This window comes from Castor canadensis, chromosome 12, assembly GCF_047511655.1.
Source record: "Castor canadensis chromosome 12, mCasCan1.hap1v2, whole genome shotgun sequence".
Taxonomy (NCBI): domain Eukaryota; kingdom Metazoa; phylum Chordata; class Mammalia; order Rodentia; family Castoridae; genus Castor; species Castor canadensis.
Window position 1 is genome coordinate 26,960,544 of NC_133397.1, and position 23,417 is coordinate 26,983,960.

Genomic DNA, 23,417 nt, shown 5'->3' on the forward strand with positions numbered 1-23,417 from the left:
TTTCTTGCTAAAAATTCAAGTAAACGAGTCAAACTGCTTAGAGCACTCAAAAAGCCTAGCAGTGTACGGTCTGCAAAGATCTGGAAAACACTAAGAACACTCTTCAAAGTTTCTTCATTTGCAGACTATTAAACATGATCTTTGAAGTATAGGACTGCATCTATGGTCTTTTGGTTTTTGATTTTTTCCCTAACATCTCAATTTTACTACAATATACTAATGACATGAGGGGATGTCACACACACACAAAAAAATCAATGTAATTGTAAAATCTAACTTTAAAATTATATGTTTTTAATTTCTGTGATTTAAAAAAAATCACATAATTATGTAAAGTATAAAATACACCCTAATATACTTTTACATAAAGCCAAGGCTTACCATTTAACAAAAATTCTGAGATGGAATTAATAAAAAACAAATTTCATATATACCACAGAGCAATAAGTTTAAATCAGACTATTTTGAGTTGTGTAGCCCTTTATTAGCAACTAAAATAGAAGGTATCTGTTGTACAACATGGGAAGTAATTGTCTATAACTGGAGATTTATTATATTCTAATACAGATCATTTATAAATGCAATTTCTTTATTAAAAAGCTTCCACCCTTATTTTGTCTGTTTGTGTACAATTTGCAAAACTATTCTGAAAGCGGAATATATGTGCACAAGTCTGCAAAGAGTGCAAATTTAGGATATGGTAAATGCTTTACAAGTTACTTTCAAAAACTGCCACAACTGGGCCTTTTACATTGTCATCTTTTTTAATCAAAATATTTTTTGATGCCAGCCTTCCTTCCACTGTTGAAAACTAGAAAGCATTTTTTAATGAGTTGAAATTAAGGAGGACTACACCTACTAGAAAAGAAGAGAAGAAAGTTCTATTAGTTTGAGGTTTCAGAATCCCCCCAAACCAGAACCAATATCTTGGTCAAGGCTAGGCTGGGACCCTGGACAGAGCATGAGTATGTGCAGGTGGCATCCCTGAGGACTCGGGGCTTCAGTGGACCGTGAGTGCTCCAGCTGCATAACTCACTGAACTGTCTTGCCAGTTTCTACACTGGCTTGACTGGGCATAATTCAAAAAAGAAAAGCTCATATTCATTCCATTCTTCTGGAGCTCTGTGATAGCCTAGAAAGAGAAAAACTTGATTATGATAGACATCATATAAAAAAAACTCAGCACTTTGAATATGCTGCTGCTTTGACTGCCCACGTCACAACTGAAAGCCTGCATTTCTTCATCCCTCAGATTCTGCAGGGTCTCATGGTGCCTCATATTCAAGAGGAAAAAAAGAAAACATATTTCATTCTCTCAAAGAACCTCTCCTAATCTAGCTCTCTGACAAATAAACATCAGTCATCACACACCTTCCATTCCCTGTAATTAATAAAAATGCTTTTGAAAGACCAAAACATATACCTCTATTTTCTAAACCAAATCCTGGACACTTCTATCTTACTACATTGGAATCTTTTCTTTCTCTCACTTGGACTAAATTTGAAATGTACATAAATGAAGTTCCAAATCTAAGAGATATGCTAGAATTTTAACTTTTAATTGTAAACTGGTTCATCATTTGAGAAAAAATTCAGGAAATTAGTGAAATTTATTCTACTTTAGTTTCAGATTGTTTAAATCCCTGAAAGGCTTTTCCTTCAGTCTATTCATATTGCTTAAGAGAAAAAAGCTTCCTAAAAATCCACAAAGTATTATCTTAAAAACACATTAAGAGAATAGTGAACTTCAAACTCCTGCCTTAGACTACTTTGGGTTACCTTCTTCATGACTTCCCTGCTTTGAAAACAAATGGGCCAACTGTTGGTTCCCAAGGATATATTGTGTCTCTTCATTCTTAAGGAATGTTACATTTTATTTCAGGAAATTCACAGTGTTTTATTTAAGGGGAAAAGCAATGCTATATCTCTTGCTAAAATCCAGCTAAACAAAATTTCTTTCTTACCATTCTTTAAATGAAATAAACATTACCATTTTTTTAATGAGAAAAATACACAAGTCATCTATCCTACATTATTAAATCATGAACATTTAAACAGGAACTTAAAATGGCCTAGAACACTAAAACAAAACAAAACAAAGCAAAAGAACAAAATTAATCTCTTGAAAGGTCACTTTGGCTTATGTTTATAAACAGCATATTAGAAATAACTGAATCAAGAGAAAATACAATTCTAAATAACTTTCTGTATTTAACAAAAAGTATAGATCTGCATTCCAATGATAAATTTATTCAGACACTCAAAACAATGGAAACCCATAATTATGTTAAAGATATCAGTAGAAAATTGACTATATGTACATAAAACTAATGATGACAATGTATCAATAATAATACTTAAAATATTTTTAAAAAGCAACAGACCAAATGTTAAAAGTCAAGGCTTCCTAAGAATACTCACATTTAATAACACCCCAATGGGATGTCTTCCACATATAGTATTATGGTATTTCTTCAAGTAATTGCTAAAAGATACAGGATCTAATTGTTCTATAATACTCATACCCTAAAAAAGAAAAAAGAAGAAGAAAAAGACAAAACTTATTATTTCTTAATTATATTTTAAAACTTACTTAAAGCTAAACATAATTTTTGAGTTAAGCAGACAAAAAGAAAATGCACCAGTCTTTGTGAAATAGCAACCTCACTCATCAAAGGTGGTTGCATTACAGTTAGCTCTCTACCGATGGGAAACTTTCAATTACAGTTAATTTTTTCCAACTTCCAAGAATATTTGCACAACATCTTCACTGGTTGCCATTTAGCTCACAGTCTCCACACATTTCACGATTTTATATTCTCCTTAGATAAAAGATATTTACAGGAATGCGTATGGTTCAAGTGATAGCCTGACTGCAGGCATGAGGCCCTGATCCTGAGTTCAAACTCCATAGCCCCTCAAAAAGAGACTTTTTACAAAAGTAAATCTATTGTGGAAATGTCTGAGTACAACCAAAATTTAGACTTGATTTATGAGTGTTTTCCCCCACTGTGTTCTTCCTGCCACTGGCATGAAAAATCAAAAGTTAATTATAAATATAACTATTTCCATAAGAAATACTTAAATATCATTGTGTATAAAGCATTTTAAACCATCAGCAGTTATCTAGGTATCTGACAAAAAGAAACTATCACAAACTAAGACAATAGTTAACATATTTTAATTAATTTAAAACTCATAAAAGACTAATGAAGACAAGTAACATAGGCCTTTTATGAAATAGCTTTTAAAAGGAACCTTAGATATTCATAATTTAATAATGCAAGGCAGATGACATATATTTTTCTCTTTATACTTAAACCAGAATGCTATACTTCTAAGATTCTAATTCAGAATTTTTAGACTACTGTTAAAACAACCACCATTACTTGAATGCTTAGTTATACTAAACTCTGCTCTCTCTAAACACATTCAAGTAATGTATTTATAATTCACTAACACAGAGCAACTTTCATTCACTAAGTCAGGCAAATAAATCACTGATTCTAACTAATTTCTTTACCAATTGCCTTTCATTATTTTCCTATTTAAGTCAAACACTTTATGTCTATTTTCACTAAACTGGATTAGTACACTCTGAGAGAAATGTAAACTATGACTTAACTAGAGACTTAATTGGTATATTCTTTGTGAGTTTTAAATTTTATTTCACATTTTAACAAAACAGGCATATTATAAAAGCACGGAGAATAATCAGATGCACAGCTATCAAAGTCATCTGAAAAATGATAGTAACCAGTAAGTGACACACAAATCTCATAGTGGGGACTTCGAAATATAATTGTATAAGTTTTTCAGAACATCTATGTCTTTCATGAGCATTATCAATTTTCCAACAAAATACATCTGAAGCATGAGCACATGCATTAACGATCAACTCTGAGTTACTTGCACATCATTCAGTGAATCTTAGATCTGTCCACAGGTAGTTTCAATGCTAAGCTGGTTTCCCCCTGACAACCAGGGCCTTCCATGTCAATAATAACATCTGGTGCAGCTCAAAAACAACCAAATTAACTTAGAAGTTAAACAGAAGATAATAAATTCTGGTGCAAAGAAAATCACATAATATACTCCTGAATCAATACTTAGTAATGCTGAGATGTAATTATCTCTTCTACAAATATGGGCAATCAAGACATGACCACCCTAGAGATGAAACACAGGCACAGAAATCCGAAACCTATAATCTCTCATTGGCTATAAGTCATAATAATAATTCTTTGAACTCTCATATAGCTACAACTGGCATACCTAAGAGACTTTAATGCTCCTCAATGAAGCCTAGGACAGCTTATCTTAAATGAAATTTACTCATTAACCAAAGTTATGTGACACTGAAGTTCCAACACATATTTTAATATTAAAATTTCTGAGCACATTTGGAACAAGTATCATAATTATATATTGATATGAATTCAAAGAGGGGGAAAAAACCCTAATAATTACATTTGTAGAAGGCAAGGAATTCCAAGTAATTAACTAAGAAACCCTTATTTAGAAAGATACAAAATTACAAATGTAAAGAAGACACTACAAATAAAGATTTTTAAAATGAAGATAAACTGATTAAATTATAACAGAAAATGAAAACAATAAGAAGATGGAAGTTAAAGGACTAAACCTATTAATATTTTAATTCCTTAAAGTGTGCTATGTACCTACTAGGGCAAGAATCAATTGCATTATGCTCAAATCTCTGACAAATATGATGGTATGACAGTATACCTTTTTATAGAAGAGGGATAGAGGAAATTAGGGAAATAGGGCTTTTCTCATAGGTGACTCTCTCCTACTAAAAATTCACAAAGTATGTAAGCAAATGCAATGATGATAAAAATCTGAATTGGAGCCTGACACAGGCGGCTCATACCTGTAATCCTAGTTACTTGAGAGCCTGAGATCAGGATAAGCGAGGTTCAAAGTCAACCTAGGCAAATACTTCATGAGACCCCATCTCCAAAAATAACCAGAGCAAAATGGATTGGAGGTGTGGCTCAAGCAGCTGAGCACCTGCTTTGCAAGCATGAAGTCCTGAGTTCAAATCCTAGACCCAGCAAAAAAAGTAAATAAAAGTGAATTGGGACAACCACTGACTTACACAGAATACTGACAAATATATTTTTTATATATTTATGTTTGATGCTAACAACTGTGAAATTACAACTACCAAAAATCCAAGAAAATAGAAATGCTAGTTCAATGGCACACCAAAATTCCAACAAGATGAAAAGCAATGTGCTTTCCTAAGTATACTTAATTAATCTTTCTATTTTTAAAAATACTGGACAGTATCATCAGTGAGTCTAACATCCATAACATAGCAAAAAGTTTCCTATGGCCCTGCACAGTGAAAACTTCATTGTTCACAGGAACCTAACATTAAATAAAGCAATGAAATGGGTCGCTACCCATTCAGCTCTTAAGTTAGAAAGCAGATGTTATAAATAACAAGACTGTGGAATTACTAGGTAATTTAGCAGTTTTAGGAAGAAATCTGCAGAATGAATGCTAACTCTCTAACTTTGGGGATAGGGAAGAGAGTGAATTTATCATTTTTTGATGACTCTCCAAGTAATGGGTAAAAAGCTTGGAATGTCAAGTCCCAAATGTTAGTCCTATACTGAATAGGCAATCTCAACTCAGAGAGACATAAATTCAGGATTCTGATGAAACAAATATCATCCCATTTTTAAAAAGAGTTTACCTATACTCAATAAAATAGCTACTTAAAAATTATAATACAGGGCTGGGCATGGTAGCTTAAATCTATAATACCAGCTACACAGGAGGCACAAGAGTAGGAAGATCATAGTCTGAGGCTGCCCCAGGCAAAAATGTGAGACCATGTCTGAAAAATAACTAAAGCACAAAAAGGGCTGGGGATGTGCCTCGAGTGATAGAGTGCCTGCTTAGAAAGCACAAGGCTCCGAGTTTAAACCCTGGAACCACCAAGATACATATTTCACAGAAGTAAATCTCTCCCTAAAGTAACAAACACAAAACAGCAACAAATTTTATAGGTATTGAGGAAGGAAGAACAAGAATCATGTCTTTTAATAATGGTCACATGATTAATCACCATGTTACAAATCATTAGAACTGTTAATTCATATTTTAAAGTAAGGATACACCTTTATATTTGAGGATGGGTACATATTGGCAGAAAAAGGAATATTCAGTTTCTTGGAAAGGCATCAAAATAAAATCTTAACAGTAAAAATAAATCCATGCAAAACAACTCCTAAAAATAGTAGTGCTAAGAAGCAATGTACTAATAAATGGCTATCTTACAGATAAAGTTATAAAAGTGAATAAAGGTACTGGCACAATTCAAGAGAAATATGTATGATGTGGCAAACAAGAACAATTTTCCCTTTCAAAACAGTAAGAAGAGGGGGAAGGGGGAATGACAGAGAATGGTGGAGGGGATGAATCAAATTAAGGTAGATTATAAACCCATGTGTAAATGTTACAATGTATCCCTCCCTGTACAATTATTGCATGCTAATAAAAAAAACTTTGAAAACACTTTCGTTTGCATAACCATTTTATCATGATGATTCTGGTTTCAACAGAGGTTTCAAATACATAAATTTTCATTTTAATATTTTTGGTATGTCAGCACTGAAGCTAGTATTGAGTTCTATGGCAACTATACTTACGCCTTAATTATTTATGCTTCATTTGGATTCTGACCTTCATATAATGATTCACTTAATTCGTTAGTTGAGGTTATCACAAAACTGCTCACCATAATAGCAAATATACTCAAAATTATTATTTTGAAAGCTAAAGAAATATTTGTAGTATTGTAATAAACAATGAATATGTTGGCTAAAAAAAAGTATAAAAAGTAGCTGATGTTAAAATTAAATGAAGTGACTAATAAGTTTAAAAGTTACAATTGATAACCACAATGACATTTCAGATCCTCCCTCTAAAATTTCTCACTTCCTCTATTAAAACATTGGTGTACATTTACAATGATATAGTAAAAATAACAAATGACCACATAAATAAAATATGTTAAGTATGAATAATATTTCAAACAATCTGAAATTCACATAATCAATGTCTTAAAATACATTGTTTTTGTCATTATCATCACTGAAATTGCTTGGTACTAATTACCAAAAGAAAAAAAAATCCATAGTGGATGTAATTACAAGACTTTCAGAACCTACACCAACACTACAGTGACACGATTCCCAACCACAACATTTGCAGTACTGTTTTCATTTATTCGTATTTTTTCTTTGTGTGTGTGTTTTCTACAATTAACTTCCAAGATATAAACGATTTTCCATAAGAGCAGATCTTTTTCATTTGCCTTAGAAACTTAAAAATGGAGTCTTTTCTAGCACTTTAATAACTATAGCAAGGTTGTTTTTATTTTTTTAAAGAAAAAAAGGATATCCACATTTCTCTTTACTCCATCAAACTTTTAAAATGTATATATACACACATTTATATACATAAAATGAAGTCTTCGAAAAGGAATATGCAAAAGTATATTCACCATATGATTATATAAATCAATGAAAACAACACAGTAGATAAGGGTCTGCATAAAAGCACACACAGATATCTGAATACACGTAAGTTTATGTCCATAGCTAGCCATTCTTATTATTTTTATCCATGTAGTCTAATTCTGAGTTGACTTATAAATTGAACTAAAAGCATGCTAATAATAGAACACACTTGTAGCTCACTAAAAATTTTATATATTAATATATTTCTATAAATGGACCATATAAACCAACTACAAGTCAGATGTTAAATATTAAATTCAAGCACATTAGAATAAAATAATTACTCAGTACTTACTCTGAAATTATAACTCAGACTATTTAAATAAAAATTTTATAATACGGTTTTAGTAATTTTGATATCTAAAGTAAAATAAATCAGGTGCTGACTTAGAAGTCATCCTGAACTTACTGGTTTTACTATATATAATTTATTCTTTTAATTAACAAAACTTTTTAAGCTAGCAAAAAGGCAACAATTTCAGGAGATGTTATAAGAATATTGCCAGTAAGCAAGTGTTTTCTTTTTGTTCTGCCTTGAGGTAGGAAACCAAGGTCCATTGATCTTGCTGATCCTATTCCAAAGAGCTAGTCCCTTTCGTGCAAACTGCCAGTCAAGGTAGAAACAAAAGAAAATTGAAGGAACTGTGAAATGTGGATATTATACAACAAACTAACAAAGATCATTAAAGTATTTAATTTTTTTCTTTTTTATATTTTGGTGGTACTGGGGCTTGAACTCAGAGCTCTGTGTTCACTAGGCAAGTGCTCTATCACGTAAGCCACGCCTCCAGCCCTAAAGTATTTAAATGTGGTTACAAATTTCAGCACTCCACAGGATGATATATTCAGTGACATCAGAACACCAGGTAAGCCAATGTTTCAGGAGAAACATTTCCTTTGTACTAGAACCATCAATAGTTAAATTGAATTTACAAAGAATTTATAAATTCTTACATTTGTAAAATTAAGTTTTGCCTAATAAAAGTACTGAAATGATTTAAAGAGTTGAATGGCTGGGTGCCGGTGGCTCACACTGTAATCCTAGCTACTCAGAAGGCAGAAACAATCAGGAGGATTGCCGTTTGAAGCCAGTCTGGGCAAAGGGTTCTCAAGACCTTATCTCGAAAATACCCAACACAAAAAAGGGCTGATGGAGTGGCTCAAGGTGCAGGCCATGAGTTCAAGTCCCAGTACTGCAACAAATAAATAAATAGTTGAATCGAAAACAAGTGGAGAGAAGACAACTAGGAAATTTTGCTTTACTTGCAGATGAGGGGTCATAGCAGGAAGCCCAAATTAGGAAGAAAGACGCTAGGGCTCTGTCCATGCACTGCAGAGAGAGGTCTTCACAGCCAGGTGGACAGCTCTAGTTTTGAAAAGGTTCTATAGTGATATAAACTGTCATGACATCAACATGTGGGAAAGACCCCCCACACCTAAATCTCTAGACTCTGAGCTCCAAACCAATACAATCTATTAGCCAAGCCCTGCTGATTATTTCTGAAAAGATCTAAACTCTATTTCTTTCTCTCTCTATCAACATCACCCCAGTCCAAGTTATCATCTTTTCCCTAAACCATCACCGATAGTCCACTGTTGCTACTCTTGATCCTCCTGTGGAACCCTTTCTCCACCCTTAAAATGATGTGAATTGCATCATTGCACTTCCTACTGTATTTACACCAATTTCTCACCCTGAATTATATGAACCTTGCATACCTCTTATACCACTGCTTGTGCCACTCTTTCCCTTTTCCTCATACTTGGGCAACACAGGCCTTTCTTCTTTTCTTCTAACACAACAGCCTCTATCCCATCTTAAGGGCTTTGGACTGGCAGTTCTCTCTATCTAGAATGCTCTTCCATTTGATCCCCTTCTTATCTTTCAGATCTCACTTTAATGTTCTTTCTCCATCCAAGGCGGCAAATCATTTGCCCTTTCAAGAATCCTTTAACATGTCCTGTATGGGACACATCACTACCTGCAAATAATTTACAGTAGTCCTCTTTATCTGCAGTTTTCTTTTTAGTTTCAGGATCTGTGGACAACTGCAGTCTGAATATAATAAATGAAAAGTTTCATAAATAAACAAGTATTTAAAAAAACTTATTATAGCACATCATTGTAATTGCCCTATCTTATTATTCATTGTTGTTGCTACTCTCTTACTATGCCTAATTTATAAAATACACTATCATAAGATGTCCAGATAGAAAACAATTGCATATTTAGGGTAGAGTACTAGCTGCAGTTTCAAGCATCCACAGGGGTCTTGAAATGTTATCTCCTTTGGCTAAGGTGGTATCTACACTACATATTCCCTTACCTTAGTTTCTCCTGTTAGACTAAAAGTTCTATAGCAGCATGGGCCATGTTTGCTTGCTTACTGCCATAGGCAATAAATGTACTCAGAAATAATTGGCAAAGGCTGGGGGTGCTTCAGTGGCAGAATGCTTCCTACCATGCAGGAAGCACTAGATTTGAACCCCAGCACCACAAAAATAAATAAATAAAGTTGGTGGCATGAGAATCCAAATGCCTACTGCACCAATAGCTCCACTTGAACGCTGTAAAAGCAATAGCAATTATAACACAGCTCTCATATCCTTGTCTCTCAAAACTCTGGTCCTCTCTTCTTGTGCTTCTGAGCTAAGTAAGTAATAGAACCACCCAACAAGCAGGATAGCCAGACATTTAAGACACCTTCAACTTATCCTTCAACCCACCAAGTTCAACCCATCTCCAAGTCTTATCATTAATTTGTCTCCTAAATATGCTATATATACCATTTCTGTCTCTCCTTCATGATCACTATCCCACTCCGTGTCTAAACTACCACCATATTTCTCACCTAGACTACTTAACTGGTCTACACCTATCTCCTTTGACTTTCCTCCAATGCACTTGCTACACCATGGCCATATGATCTATTCAAATACAATCTGATGTTATCACTTTCTCATTTAAAATTCTTCATATAGGCAGTTCTAATCTTTCATTTCTTACCCTCCCCATCCATTTAACCATCTTTTCATTTTATATAAAAAGAGTGCTTTTGTTCCTATTTTAATCTACTTGAGACTAAAGATGACAAAAGCAGATCTAAGAAAACCAGTTAGGAAATTGTAAGCTGCTATCAATCAAGTTGAGAAAATCAGTTAAGTATAAGAGGTTTTTGCCAGGAGAAAATCAGGAGTTTCAGTTGTTGACATGTTTAGTTTGAACTGTTTATAAGAACCCAGTGGAAACATAAAACTAGTAGCTTATTAGTATGGAGTTTGAGAGAGGGATCCTGGGTAGAATTATTCTTACTGGTTTTGTTGCAAAAGACATTGGTATTTTCCATAAAACTGAGTGAAAAGTTAATACATACATGTGACTAGGGGCTACAATTTTGGAAAGTACACAAAAGCCATGTCTAAAACGGCACTCGTTTTTCTCCTTAAACATGTTCCCTAGGTTAATGGAGTTGGCTCAAGTGGTAGAGCACCTGACTAGCGAATACCAGGCCCTGAGTTCAAACCCCAGTGGCACCAAAAAAAAAGATGTTCCCTTATGTTTTCTGTATCACATGGCATGCAGACAAATTCCTTCACTTCCTCAACATAGTATAGCTAACCAATTACTGGAGTCCTTTTCATTCTACCACCTAAATATCTCTCACATCTATATATTGTAAGAGCTTCTTTGTAAATCTTTTAAGCGTGGGTCTTCAGTTCCATTAAGTCATGGTACTTTTAATACCTCACACAGTGCCAGAAACAAAGAATACAGTCATTAAGCGTTTGCTATATGAAGAAAATATATGATGATAGGATCAGAAAAGTTTTCTGAAGTTACTGAAAACTAAACCTCAGAATAAGATTAGTACAAGAAGCCAAAAAGGAATTGATCAAAAAAATGAAAATACCATGAAGTCAATAAATTAAAATTCAAAAAAATCTACAGATATTAATCATTGGATTTAAAGTAATAATGAAGATAAGTTTAAGTATAATAAAATGTCTTCAATAATTTGCATTCATTACTCTTTGCTTTTATAAAATAATACTTTCTGACATAGTCTATGTGTAGGTTCAGATCCAGATTCCTAATCAAATTATGTCAGCTAATCTAGAGTAAATAATCTTATACTAGAACATATGTATAAAGTTGATTTGAAGAAATCATAGACTTATAGGCTAATAAGATTTAAATATGATTTAGAGATCACCTAGTTCAAGTGTCTTTTCTGAGGAAAAGGACCAGAGGGTTAGAGAACTGGAATAATCTATCAAAGATCACAGAGCAAATTAGCAATGATCATGCTATATTGAGTCTTTTGTTTATAAGCAGACACTAAAATTACTTGCATGACTTTTAAAAATTAAAACACTACTTCAAGAACCACACTACTTCAAGAAAAAATAACACAGAAGAATCAATGCTTACTATACTTCTAGGCAAGGTAACAATACAATTATATTTTCAAATTCTACATTTAGAACAAATTAAAATTCAATTTATGAAAAATCCAAATGGCCATAAAGTAAAATAACAGACTAAGAATTTATAGGAAGAACAAAGGACAAGAAGAGAGAGAAAAATAAATTACGTGTATTAATAAAAGTAATTCTATTTTCTTAAGCCATTTTTTAAAAACTCTCTTAGTAAACACAGGCTACCGGTAATAGAAACTTGAAACCTCAAGTCAGATACGCTTAAGATCAGTAAGAAATGAAAAAAAAAAAAAAAAAATCTCAATGTATAGCAATCTGATTTACAGGAGATTTTATAGAAATATAACAAATATACAAATTTACAAAAGTTCAATTTACTATGCTTAAAATTACTAATTTCACTAAACGTTAGTTCACTTTCAGATGTTCTGATAACCATGAAGACACAAGTCAAATGTAATTCTAAACTAAACATGCCTGGAATTTTTAAAAGAGAATATTTATAAAAATTCCCTTAGTGTAGCAGCCAAGAATTAAGTAAGCTAAATCTTACACAGACTGGAATTCCTACATCCAGTCATCATAAAGCTATGATGCCATTATTTCCAGAAGGAAAAAGGCAATTGAAAAATTAATGACTTTAATCAAACATTTAAAATGTTAGGTTATTTTTACTTCATGTCTCCTTATATTTTCTGCCATAGAACACAGTCTTATATTAACTAATTCATACAATCTTCAGCATCACTCAAGAATAAGAGTTTTGCCTACAAACAAGCCAAACCTAAAACAATATACTAAGCTACTTAATAAATTGTAAGAAATAACACATTTCAGAAAGAGTCAAAATAAGCATTTAGGATAGCCATCAAATAGAAATCATCTGCTATGATTGCTACATCTTAATAGCAAGTAATGGCATTGATCTCCTATTGTCCCTAAAGCTAAGACACTTCAAAAATAACTAAAATCTATCAATATAATCATTTAAAAATATTCTTATTAATCAAATAAAATGATGAAGAAATTTCTATTAATAAAATAAGAATTAATCTTATAGTCAATATTCAAGTGAAGACACAATGCATTTTGTTTGTCTGTTTGATTTGGTTTGTTTTTTTTGAGACAGGGTCCCAATATGTAGCTTAGGCTGCTTCTGAACTCAAGAGTCTCCTGCTTCAGCCTCCTGAGTACTAAGATTATAGGCATGCACCACCATACCCAATAACACATTGCACTTTGTACTTCTAATTAAAGATAGGGAAACATATTTTAACACATCAGTCTTAAGTCACTAATCTGAAATTAAAGAAAAAGTCTTAGAGCATTAAAACCCCACACCTGAAACACTTACCATTTTATCTAGATGTTCAATGGATCTATAAATCTCCCCCTGGGATTCATCATAGTAACTGTAACGGAACCTTTGACCTTGAAACAAATATCATGTACAAAATAAAATAGGGAAAAATTAGAAGCTAAAAAGAAAGCAAGCGCTTACCAAATAATTTCAGTTCTCATGAAAGGCAAGGCACAGCTCAAGCCTCTGAGATAAGCATTCCCAAGAGCCATCAACATAAAAATAATAGGCATATTTGGGAAAGTAATAAAGAAATGATATACACCAGTGTTTTATGATGTTAAAAACTATTTCATACTGTAGGAACCTTAAAAGTCACCAGCAATATAAGGTTAAGGAAACAAAACAACTTAAAAGTTAGAAGCACTGTTAAACATAACATCAGTCTATACTTAAAGGTAAACCCAAAGAAGATGACTCAAGAAAATTTAGTTTAAAAAACTATCTCAGCGTAACAAATCAATGAAAGTTGAGTTCTTGGCTGTACAAATGCAAAGATCTGTCTCTATTATAGAAAAAAAAATGTAAGTCAGTGATACTTGTAGCTTGTCTGATTTTTATAATCTCAATTTTTAAAAGTACCTCATTTTTATGGTACTTGGAAAAATATCAATAGAAATGACTTACAGGATGTGAACAGGATACACAAAAGGATGAATATAATAAATAAACAGTCCTACCCTGACATAAAATCTCAATAAGAGTACAAGCATAAAATAGTCAATGTTTAGATATTCTTCAAAGAACAAAGAGGTTAAAATGGAAGAAGCTTAGAGAGAAGACAGAAAACAAAGGTTCCTACTATAATCATGAAATCCAAAAGTTAATAATAGTCATAACTGTGCATTTTTAACTGCCTATGATGTATTTCAGATACATCTAAATCTACCTTTCAGCAATGCCTTTCTTCATTTCTTTTACATTTCTTTATTTTTAAAGATTCACCAAAATGCACTTCTAATGGTATTAGACGTACCAATCATATACACGTGCCTATGTGTCTTAGACTTCACATTCAGAGCACCGCTAACATATGCAATTATTATTTTCACATCTGAAAAGATGTCTTTTTTTGTTAGATTATTGCAATTTTAAATTTTCTGTTAATCTCACTAAAAATACTATGTTAAAATAATGGTTAGTGCAAAATTATAAAACCTGCATGGATGTCTCTTTAAAAAAAAAAAATCACCTCGGCTGGAGGTGTGGCTCAATCACCTGCTTTTGAAAGCCATGAATTCAAAACCCGGTCCCACCAAAAAAAAAAAAAAAAGCCAACTAGAATTTAACATTTCAGCTATTGATGCTAACCATCTTTGACATTTTCTCTCTAAAATATACCATATTCCCTTAATTTTCATATTTTAACTTTTCATATACATTAATATATACAATTACTCAATATAGCAACTGTTAATTTCCCCCCAAGAGCTATTGTTAAATCATTATATCCTGTAACTAATGAGATCCTAGAATTGAGCAACTGTGAAATACTATCTGCTTTCTGAATGTAACAATAGATTACTGCGTGTTGCCACAGTTATGAGATGTACAGTCTTTGAACTAAAAGACTTCTTAATGAGAGTGACAACTTATCAATGCCTCTATGTTAAATAATAAATCAGATCTTCCTGTCAAAACTAAGAGCTAGTTATAGCTTTAGTTTTCTTCAACGAAGGTGTGTACTATATGTAGTAATGAAAAGTATCTGATAATGGGAACTATAAAATTCACCCATTTTTCCCTTTGCCAGGTGGTTGTCAGAAGGCTGCTCAAAGCCACATCTAAAGTTCAGTCACGGTAACTTAATGACTCCACTCACTTGTACTAATTTTTATTTCCATCTCAAAGTTCTTTTGATAAAGATGCCCAACTCCTTTTGTGAAACAAATGAATGATTAAATGAATACCTTACCCAGGAAAATTCTGATTCACTGTCACTATAGTAAGAATCATATTCTTGGAGGAAATCAAGACAATTTATTTCTTGATTCTTTGAACCTGAACTGCATTCTTTCCCCTTGCTGCTGGAAACAGCTGTTTGTTTTAGCTTCTGTCAATAAGCCTTGTGACTGGGATATATATATAATTGCCTTATGTGAAGATACAGATTCTCACATTTGCTATTCTCAGATACAAAGAAAACTGCGTGTACTTTGTAACAGTCCTTTTTCTGCATATTTCCAAGTTCAGAGCTGTAGTTTCACAGGGCAACCCTGTCTGGACAGTAAGTGAAAAGTATAATGATATTTTAAGTGCTATCTTGTTTGTATAGACAATTTTCTATGCAAATTTCACTTAAAAACTACTTCTGAAGAATATAGCATGTTTGAAATACTTTAAAATACTGAACTGTGTATACAGGAAACCAATTTCAGCAAATGTTTGATATTTTGCTATCTACTTTTTGTTGCTCTTTTATAAGCACCTTACATTTAGTAGCTGAAAAACCAAGCAGAAATATTTGAATAGCTCATATCAATGAACATGCTAAACCCACAGTATTTATATCTACTACACTGAATATTTTACTTATAATAGTTGATACTGTTTAATAAAAATTTCAAAAATTGTACAAATATTTAAACATTATTTGAATAATGCATTCTGGTCAATATGTATACACACAACATCTAATTTGAAGTAAATAGTTGCCACCACCTTACTTGAACATGTATGTATGTATGTAGTTATATATGTATGTACACACACACACACACACACACACACAAACACATGTCAATCACGGCTTGGAAATTGAGTTCAAAAGCCATTTTCTACCTTTTTATTATTAAAAAAATAAGTTTCTCAAGATTTCACTTATCAAAAAGGAAATGACAGCACTAGCATAATACAATGATCATAAATGTACCTTCTAAGTATTTTAAATAAATTATGATTTCATGAATTTTATGTGCAAATATACTTTATTCTATAAGTTTTTGCAATTCTGACTTTCAAAAAAGCTACAAATCTAACTGAAGAAATAAAGTTATATTTGTACCTGAAGAATTGGACTTGCATACTTTTCTAGGTATGAATAAAGCATATCACATAGGAAGAGAAAATTACTTACCTGAAACTTATCCTTTCAGAAGGTACACTGGCAAAATGGATTCTCTGAGCCCCTGTTTCAACTCCAAGTATGAGCTTTCTAGCTTTAAGAGCCACTGACACAGCCCCTACGGGCAGGACAAGCTTTGGAACTCCCCTAGTGAGTATGCCAGTAGTTTCTTCAGGTGCCTTCCCTCAGTTCTTTTCAAATTCAAAAGGTGAGAGGAAAAATAACCCAAGAAAAAAATCCTGTAAAGCAGAAACCTTACTCTTTGAGGGAAGGAGGGTAGCTCATTTGTGAATCCATTCCAGAGCACGCTTTCTGAGAAAAAGAAATACAGGTAAGTAATTTTCCCATTTCCAAAGGTGACTGGTGATTAATGAGTGGATTCACAGAGTGTGGAGAGTAAGCTCCAGAGATGTCTGTTTAACACACAACAATTAACTAATGAGGACAAACAACGATGAATGATACAAGAACCAACACTACTTTTTAAGTAACTCAAAACAAAAAGTAAAAAATAAATAAATAAATACCTCAACATTAAGCTATTCACTGGACTGCAGAAATAAACAATGACCTGGGAAAAGGTGATCTATAAAGCTCCAAAGGATCAATGAAAGTCACTGAAATAGACTTTCAGATATATGTCCAGTAAAAACTATACTACTATACATATACTTAACTTAGATGTTAAGCCATTTTTAAACATTTGAAACCTCACAAAAATCCATAAGCTACATTATTAGGCAGTTCAACAATAAGGTTCTAAACTGGGAACATTCATAATTGAAATCACACTAAAAGAAAAAAATGTCTCATACAGGAAATATTATCTAAGTAGAATCAAATAAGGTAAACATTTTTGAAAACTGAGTGCTATCATCCTTTCATTTTGAAGTCTTAGTTATAATGTGTTAGCCTTATCTTTATCCTGCAAAAGATCAAAAGCCTAAATTTGTAAAATGAGAAGTATAAAGATGTAAGAAGACAAATATAAAGACTTGAGTAAGATATAGTTCAGGAATTAACTAACTTGCACTGAAATCAACTTAAATATTTAGAAAATGGTAATGTCCTTGTATTCAAGAGACTAACATGAAGAAGACTGCGCATGAACAATAATTTGTTAATATATACATGAGAGAAGAAATATGAATAATGATACAAACTTCATAAATATTTAGGGTAAGGCTACTTTTAATAAGTGGCCCATATTTATAAAAAAGAAATTATATAAACCTAGACAAATTCAAAACTGCTAAAGAGGTTACAGTAAACTTTATATTTTAACAAGAATGTAATATGTCATAAGCATTTACCAAGAAAATTTATTGGAACTGATTTGTAAAACTACCATGAAGGCATATCAAATAGAAGCGGTAACTCCACTTTTAAAGAATCTATGTCCATTTGATCCAATTTCATTTTGAATTTTGTTAAAAGTTAAGTAAAAATTATTACAATAAAAGCTGCCAATAATCTAAATTTGGAAATAGAAATTATAGAGAAGTAAGGTAAACAGTAATAATAATAGTAATAATAGCAATAGTATGGAGAAGACTAAAACTGAAACTTGGGAAAACAAAATAAAAATTTTATTAATCCAAAAAATTAAAATAAGTCCAGACAAATTTCTCTTAATACAGAACCAGCCTACATCATATAGAACTTAGTAAACACACCAAGTGTGGAGACAACTTACTTAAGCATGGTACAAATCAAACACTAGCTGCAAATGTGAAATAAGGTAGGATCACTTTGCTACCTGATAAACTTCATCCCATGGTGCTAATGTTTTCATATGTATAAGACTGATGATGAGATAAAGGGCAAGAATTTCATTCTAGAGAACTCATTCAAAGTGACAGGAAGGAGATTACAGCATTTAGGTGCCTGTCTCTCCTTTGCCTTGTGTCACTCAAAAAGAAAACTTCTGAGTAGTTTAGTCTTTCTACTTTGATCCCTCTAATGTCTCCTTTCAAATCTAAATAAAAACTAAATGGGACCTGAAAAATGAACATCTATAAAGTAAAATACATTTTTTTAAAAAAGTAATCACCAAGCTGGTGGAAGGGCTAATGTGGTACAGTGCCTGACTAGCAAGTGTGAAGCCCTGAATTCAAACCTCAATACTGCTCCCCACCAAAAAAGTCATTCTTATAATGGACACAGATTAACAAATAAGATCAACAAGGAAAAATATTTCCAATTTACATGTAAGACTCCCAAGTATCTCTATCATCATCCTTTCACTTTACTTTTTTGTAAAAGTCAGACAAAATATAGACAACCAATGAAAATGTAGTCGTTGCCGGTAGCCTAATGTCAAGGGAACCATAATCAATGATTTTTCTTCAAATATCAGTTATTTAAAATTGTCAAATATATTAAGAGCCTAACTCAATGAACCTTTTAAGTTTTTCTTGAGGAATTGAATCTTTCCTGTGACATTTTATAATTCAGTGTTATGACTGCTTTTTTATGGTAAAGAACAATATGTATATCACTTTTTAAAAAAGAAAGAAAGCTGTGTATGATGCGACATGCCTCTAACCCCAGTACACAGGAGGCTGAGGCAGAAGGATCACAAATTCAAGTCTAATCTGGGCTATACAGTGAAACCCTGTCTCAAAGCAAAAATTAAGGAAGAAAAAAACACTAAGTATTGTCTTCATGAGAAGCTAAATTTTTGAACTGACAATTTAAAATACTCATTAACTTAGGAAAGATGCCCAATACCACTGGAGCATAAATTTGAGAAACATGAAACTTAGCTCCCCACTAGATAGTTTAACCCAAAGGTGGCCAGTAAGTTATGTAACTTCATTAGGCATGCAAAACAGAAAGTGTATCTCTACAAAAATGACAATTACTATTACTATGGCATCAAGGAGGGAAGGACATGATTAATTTTGGAATATTATCCACATGTCACTCTTACTGACCGCCCCCCCCAAAACCCCATCAAATTTCTCAGAAAGAACTAGCAGAGCAACAGTTAATGAGTATTGTTAATGATGGTACAACTTACAATCTGAACACTTGGAAAAGCTCCATTACCAAACCACCAAAGGTAAATATGTGTGTTTTAGCCTCTGGATAAATCTCATAGCTACTACTTCTCAACCTTTGGAAATTCTGAGTTACTTTTTTCTTTTGTACACTTATCATCTGGAATCCTCTTACAATTTAAATATCAAAATTTTCAAGAAATCAGGAGACAAAATTGCCTAAATAAATTTCTGAGAATCAAGGTAGAATATAAAAAAAATTTATTTTTCTCTTAATAATTATAGCTGAACATAGTGGAGTAGGGTTTGTTTTAGAATTCTTTATTAATTACTCCATAGAAATGGCAATATTAAAATGTCTAGGATGTTTAATGCAGATTTATGTTGTGGTTGCATAAGTTGTCAACTTAGAGAAAGAGCCCAGATTCTGAAGAACAGTCTCGGGGGAACTAATTATTTAAATCAAGTGAGTCATAAGAGTTTTCAAAATGAAGAAGGATAGGGCACTTGCTTCAAAAATTTTAATTTCCAAAACACAAAAACATATTTTGTTACCAACACAAATTCACACTACTAAGAACAGCAGCTCTTTTTATAGTAACAATATTCCTTAGTTTCTATGATCAACTATTACTAAATTTCTAAATTCCTTTCTAAGCATATACCTGGGTCCTCAGATCTAAGTAATATATTTACAGCTATAAAAAATTACTTTTGCCAAAAGTAGCATACCAATTAGCCAATAAAATTAGTTATTTTAAGAACCCTGAGAACTTCTTAGGGAGGTTCACAAAGAAGCTTAGCTATTTGTACATACTAAATTTTACTTTCTCAACCTCAGCATTATTGACATTTTGGGCCAGGCAATTCTTTGATTGGAGCAGGGAGAACCTGCTCTGTGCATCCTAAGAATGTTTACTTGTAACTTTCCTGGATTCTATACATTTGATAACAGCAACTTCACCATCCCTCAAACCCCACCCCAGTTTGATGATCAGATTAAAAATGTGTCTAGGCATTGTCAAACACTCCTTAGGAAGAAAATCATACCTAGTGGAGAATCAGTGCCTTACACACACACACACACACGCACACACACACCCCTTATCAATACCAACATGGAAGACATGACAAGATCTCAACTTTAAGGTCATTCAGAGAGGGATGCAAGAGAAGAACTAACCAAGCCAGATAAATGTTGAACCAATTCGGGTAATCAAAGAGTAAGTCATGTCAGAAGCCAGGACTCCTTATTTCTCACTGAGGATGTTTTTCTGGCCTTCTAGCACTCTTAAAAATTATGATCTTATGTTTTATGTTTTCTTATAATAATAAAGTAGCTGATGAGTCAATAGATTTAGCATCCTTAAAGCAGTAAATAAATGGATCAAAGAGATGTCCTAAGAGAAATAAAACTTAGAAAAATTCTGGAACAGTAATGAAAAAATGAGAGCAAATAGCATCTGAAGAATGCAAAAACACAGTTTACTAAAAGAGGCATTGACACTGTCTCACCTCCTGTGAAGCACCCTTACTTCCTTTAATTCACAAAAATCACTTAAGAGTCCTTATCCTTATCCAACATCAATGAAGACCACAGCACTAATAGCCAACATGTTACAATCTTTGGAGTGCAAATCTAAACCAAAGGCAATTGTGGGGAAAAAAAGCAATCACCAAAAGAGAAAGGAAGAGACTAATTACAAAAAAGGAAATCTGGGAGAGGACCAGCATAATATACAAATGCTCTTCTACGGTATACAAAGAATATTTGTTTTTTCCACCAAAACTAACTGCAGAAAATCCACCACACACACCTACATGGAAATGGGGTTATTAAAAGGTCTTAACTCCACTAACGTAAGTGTCTAAAGCAAGGATGCCCTCACAATGTGAATCCAATTATATCAGTCGCCTTTGGAAATGAGTCCATAATCCACTATTATAAATCTGACCCTTTTTAAATGACCAAAAGAGTGTTTTATTCACTTTTAAACATTGCTTCTAAAAGGATAGTGACAAAGAACTGAAAATCAGAGTTTAGAGTGAAAAGATACCTTTAACCGCAAGCATATAATATCTATCGTGATATGTTAAAATCTAGAACTTACCCCAATGGCAGAAATCAGAAGAAACCACAAAGAGATTACTAGGATCCGCTAGATATTTACTGAAGAGTTTTCCGAATTCCTGTTCTTTTGACTCACTCAGAGCTCCAACCAGTACAGGAATAATGGTAAACTCATCCTTATGGCTTAAAGAAAACAGAAAAAAATATAAAAAAAGTCATTTAAGATGTTTAAGAATAAAATAGTTTTCTGAATGTGTTGGCACTAGAAAGTGGAATATTTATTAACAGTGGCAATGATAATTTATAATATATAATATTATTGTTGAATTCTTAAAATATATAAATTAAATGTTGAAAGCAGCTGATTTAAAAATATGACAAATAAAGAATACTAAAGATATCTATTTAAGTTACAGAAACGTACACTACTTTAGATAAACAAAGCTATTTTAGTACTAGGTATGATAAAGTCCTCAAAATAAAAATAAGCCCATGAGTCCATCACCAACTGCTCAACTACCCACTAAGGCTACAATTGCCTGCCCAATTCTTCTGAAATTTGAAAGAGCATTAAACTCTTCCTCATCTACTTTAATCCTATCCTACCTAAACACAACCATTTCTGGCACTTATTCTATAAACCTGCCAAGTGAAAACTGCAAAACTTGATCCTAGCTCCCATAAGATTCATCAACTGCACTTTTACACTTATTCTAAAGATCAGATACAAGCCAGCCTCAAGATACAACTAAAATTTCATTGGTATCCAGAGTAAACAAAGAATTAAAGGAAGTATAAACTTCTAGCATCAAGAAAAAGACACCACACCTACCCACAGTATTTATGGCATATCCCTTTTGTACTGTACAGATTGACAAATTTATGGAAAAGGAATAAAGCAGATTAATAAAGAATAGCTATGATGTCTGTGTTTATGCAAAACATCTTCAATTTTTATAACAGTGGAATTTTACCTACATATATACAGCATTATTTATATTCTCAATGACCCTAGATTTAAAATTTTAGAAGCATGAATCATGTTCGTCTGACTTGTTCTGAACAGGACATTTTTTTAAAAAATCATAATAACTGCTTTTTAATATGATATTCTGACACCTAACTGATATAGGACAAACAGAATTCAAAGAAGGGTTTTTGAAAATACTAACTTTAAGTAATCCCAAATAGATTTTGGCTAGTCTACATACAGCTAAATTTAGGGCACCCAAGCACCTCCCCCCTAAATGCCCCCTTACCCTTGTCAATTGCGAAATAAACAGATCATACAGATCTCCAGTCCCTCTGCAATGCAGGGGCTTCTTGTGCAGAATCTGCATCTATGGAGTAAGAAAAAAAAAGGAAGCTGGCAGAGGAAGCTGCCATGGGATGTCTTATTCTGTAACTCTTGCTACTTTGCTTAATAACTATCTAGAACAATTATGGGCTGTTCATTTAATTAAGGGTGATTATTAATTGAAAGAAAAGAACTTCAGCTTCTAGGAAAAATTTCAGAATTAGTCTAATCTCAAGGACTACCTTCATAAATAAATACACTAAGAACATAAAAGAGCCAGCAAGTAATCATGATATAGTAAGGAAGCAGTTACAGAAAGTATACATAGAACAAGGAGAAACCAGAAGAATTGGATTCAAGTAGTATCCCTACCACAAACAAATGAGTAAAAGTAAGACCCTAACCTGAGAATTTAATTCTTTACCTATAAAATGATCATATTTACAAAGTCTAAAATTGTTTTTAAGCAAAGAATAATATAGAAGGTGCTTTATCAACAATAGTTGATTCACTCCTAAAGAAACAAATCTACTCTTCCATAAGATCCACAAAACTTTCAATTAGCTTCAGTTTGAGTTTATAAATCTGTCTCCACAAAAATAAAAATCTGATCCTCAGTAG

General features: G+C 32.6%; 1 protein-coding gene across 3 annotated transcripts in view; it reads right to left on the reverse strand.

Annotated features, from left to right (window-relative positions):
* Positions 1 to 462: 462 nt before the first annotated feature.
* The window catches only part of Memo1 (mediator of cell motility 1), a 123,901-nt gene continuing 100,946 nt past the window's right edge, over positions 463 to 23,417 (reverse strand). For 2 of the 3 annotated variants that reach the window (XM_074049454.1, XM_020181877.2), the window contains exons 6-8: positions 13,354 to 13,430; positions 2,422 to 2,526; positions 463 to 1,132 (exon numbers count right to left, since the gene is read on the reverse strand). In XM_074049454.1, the coding sequence (XP_073905555.1) occupies positions 1,001 to 1,132; positions 2,422 to 2,526; positions 13,354 to 13,430 (314 nt within the window). In that variant the 3' untranslated portion in view covers positions 463 to 1,000. Of the gene's footprint in view, positions 1,133 to 2,421; positions 2,527 to 13,353; positions 13,431 to 21,539; positions 21,683 to 23,417 lie in introns of all 3 variants that reach the window. The other variant, XM_020181875.2, reaches the window with a different exon arrangement.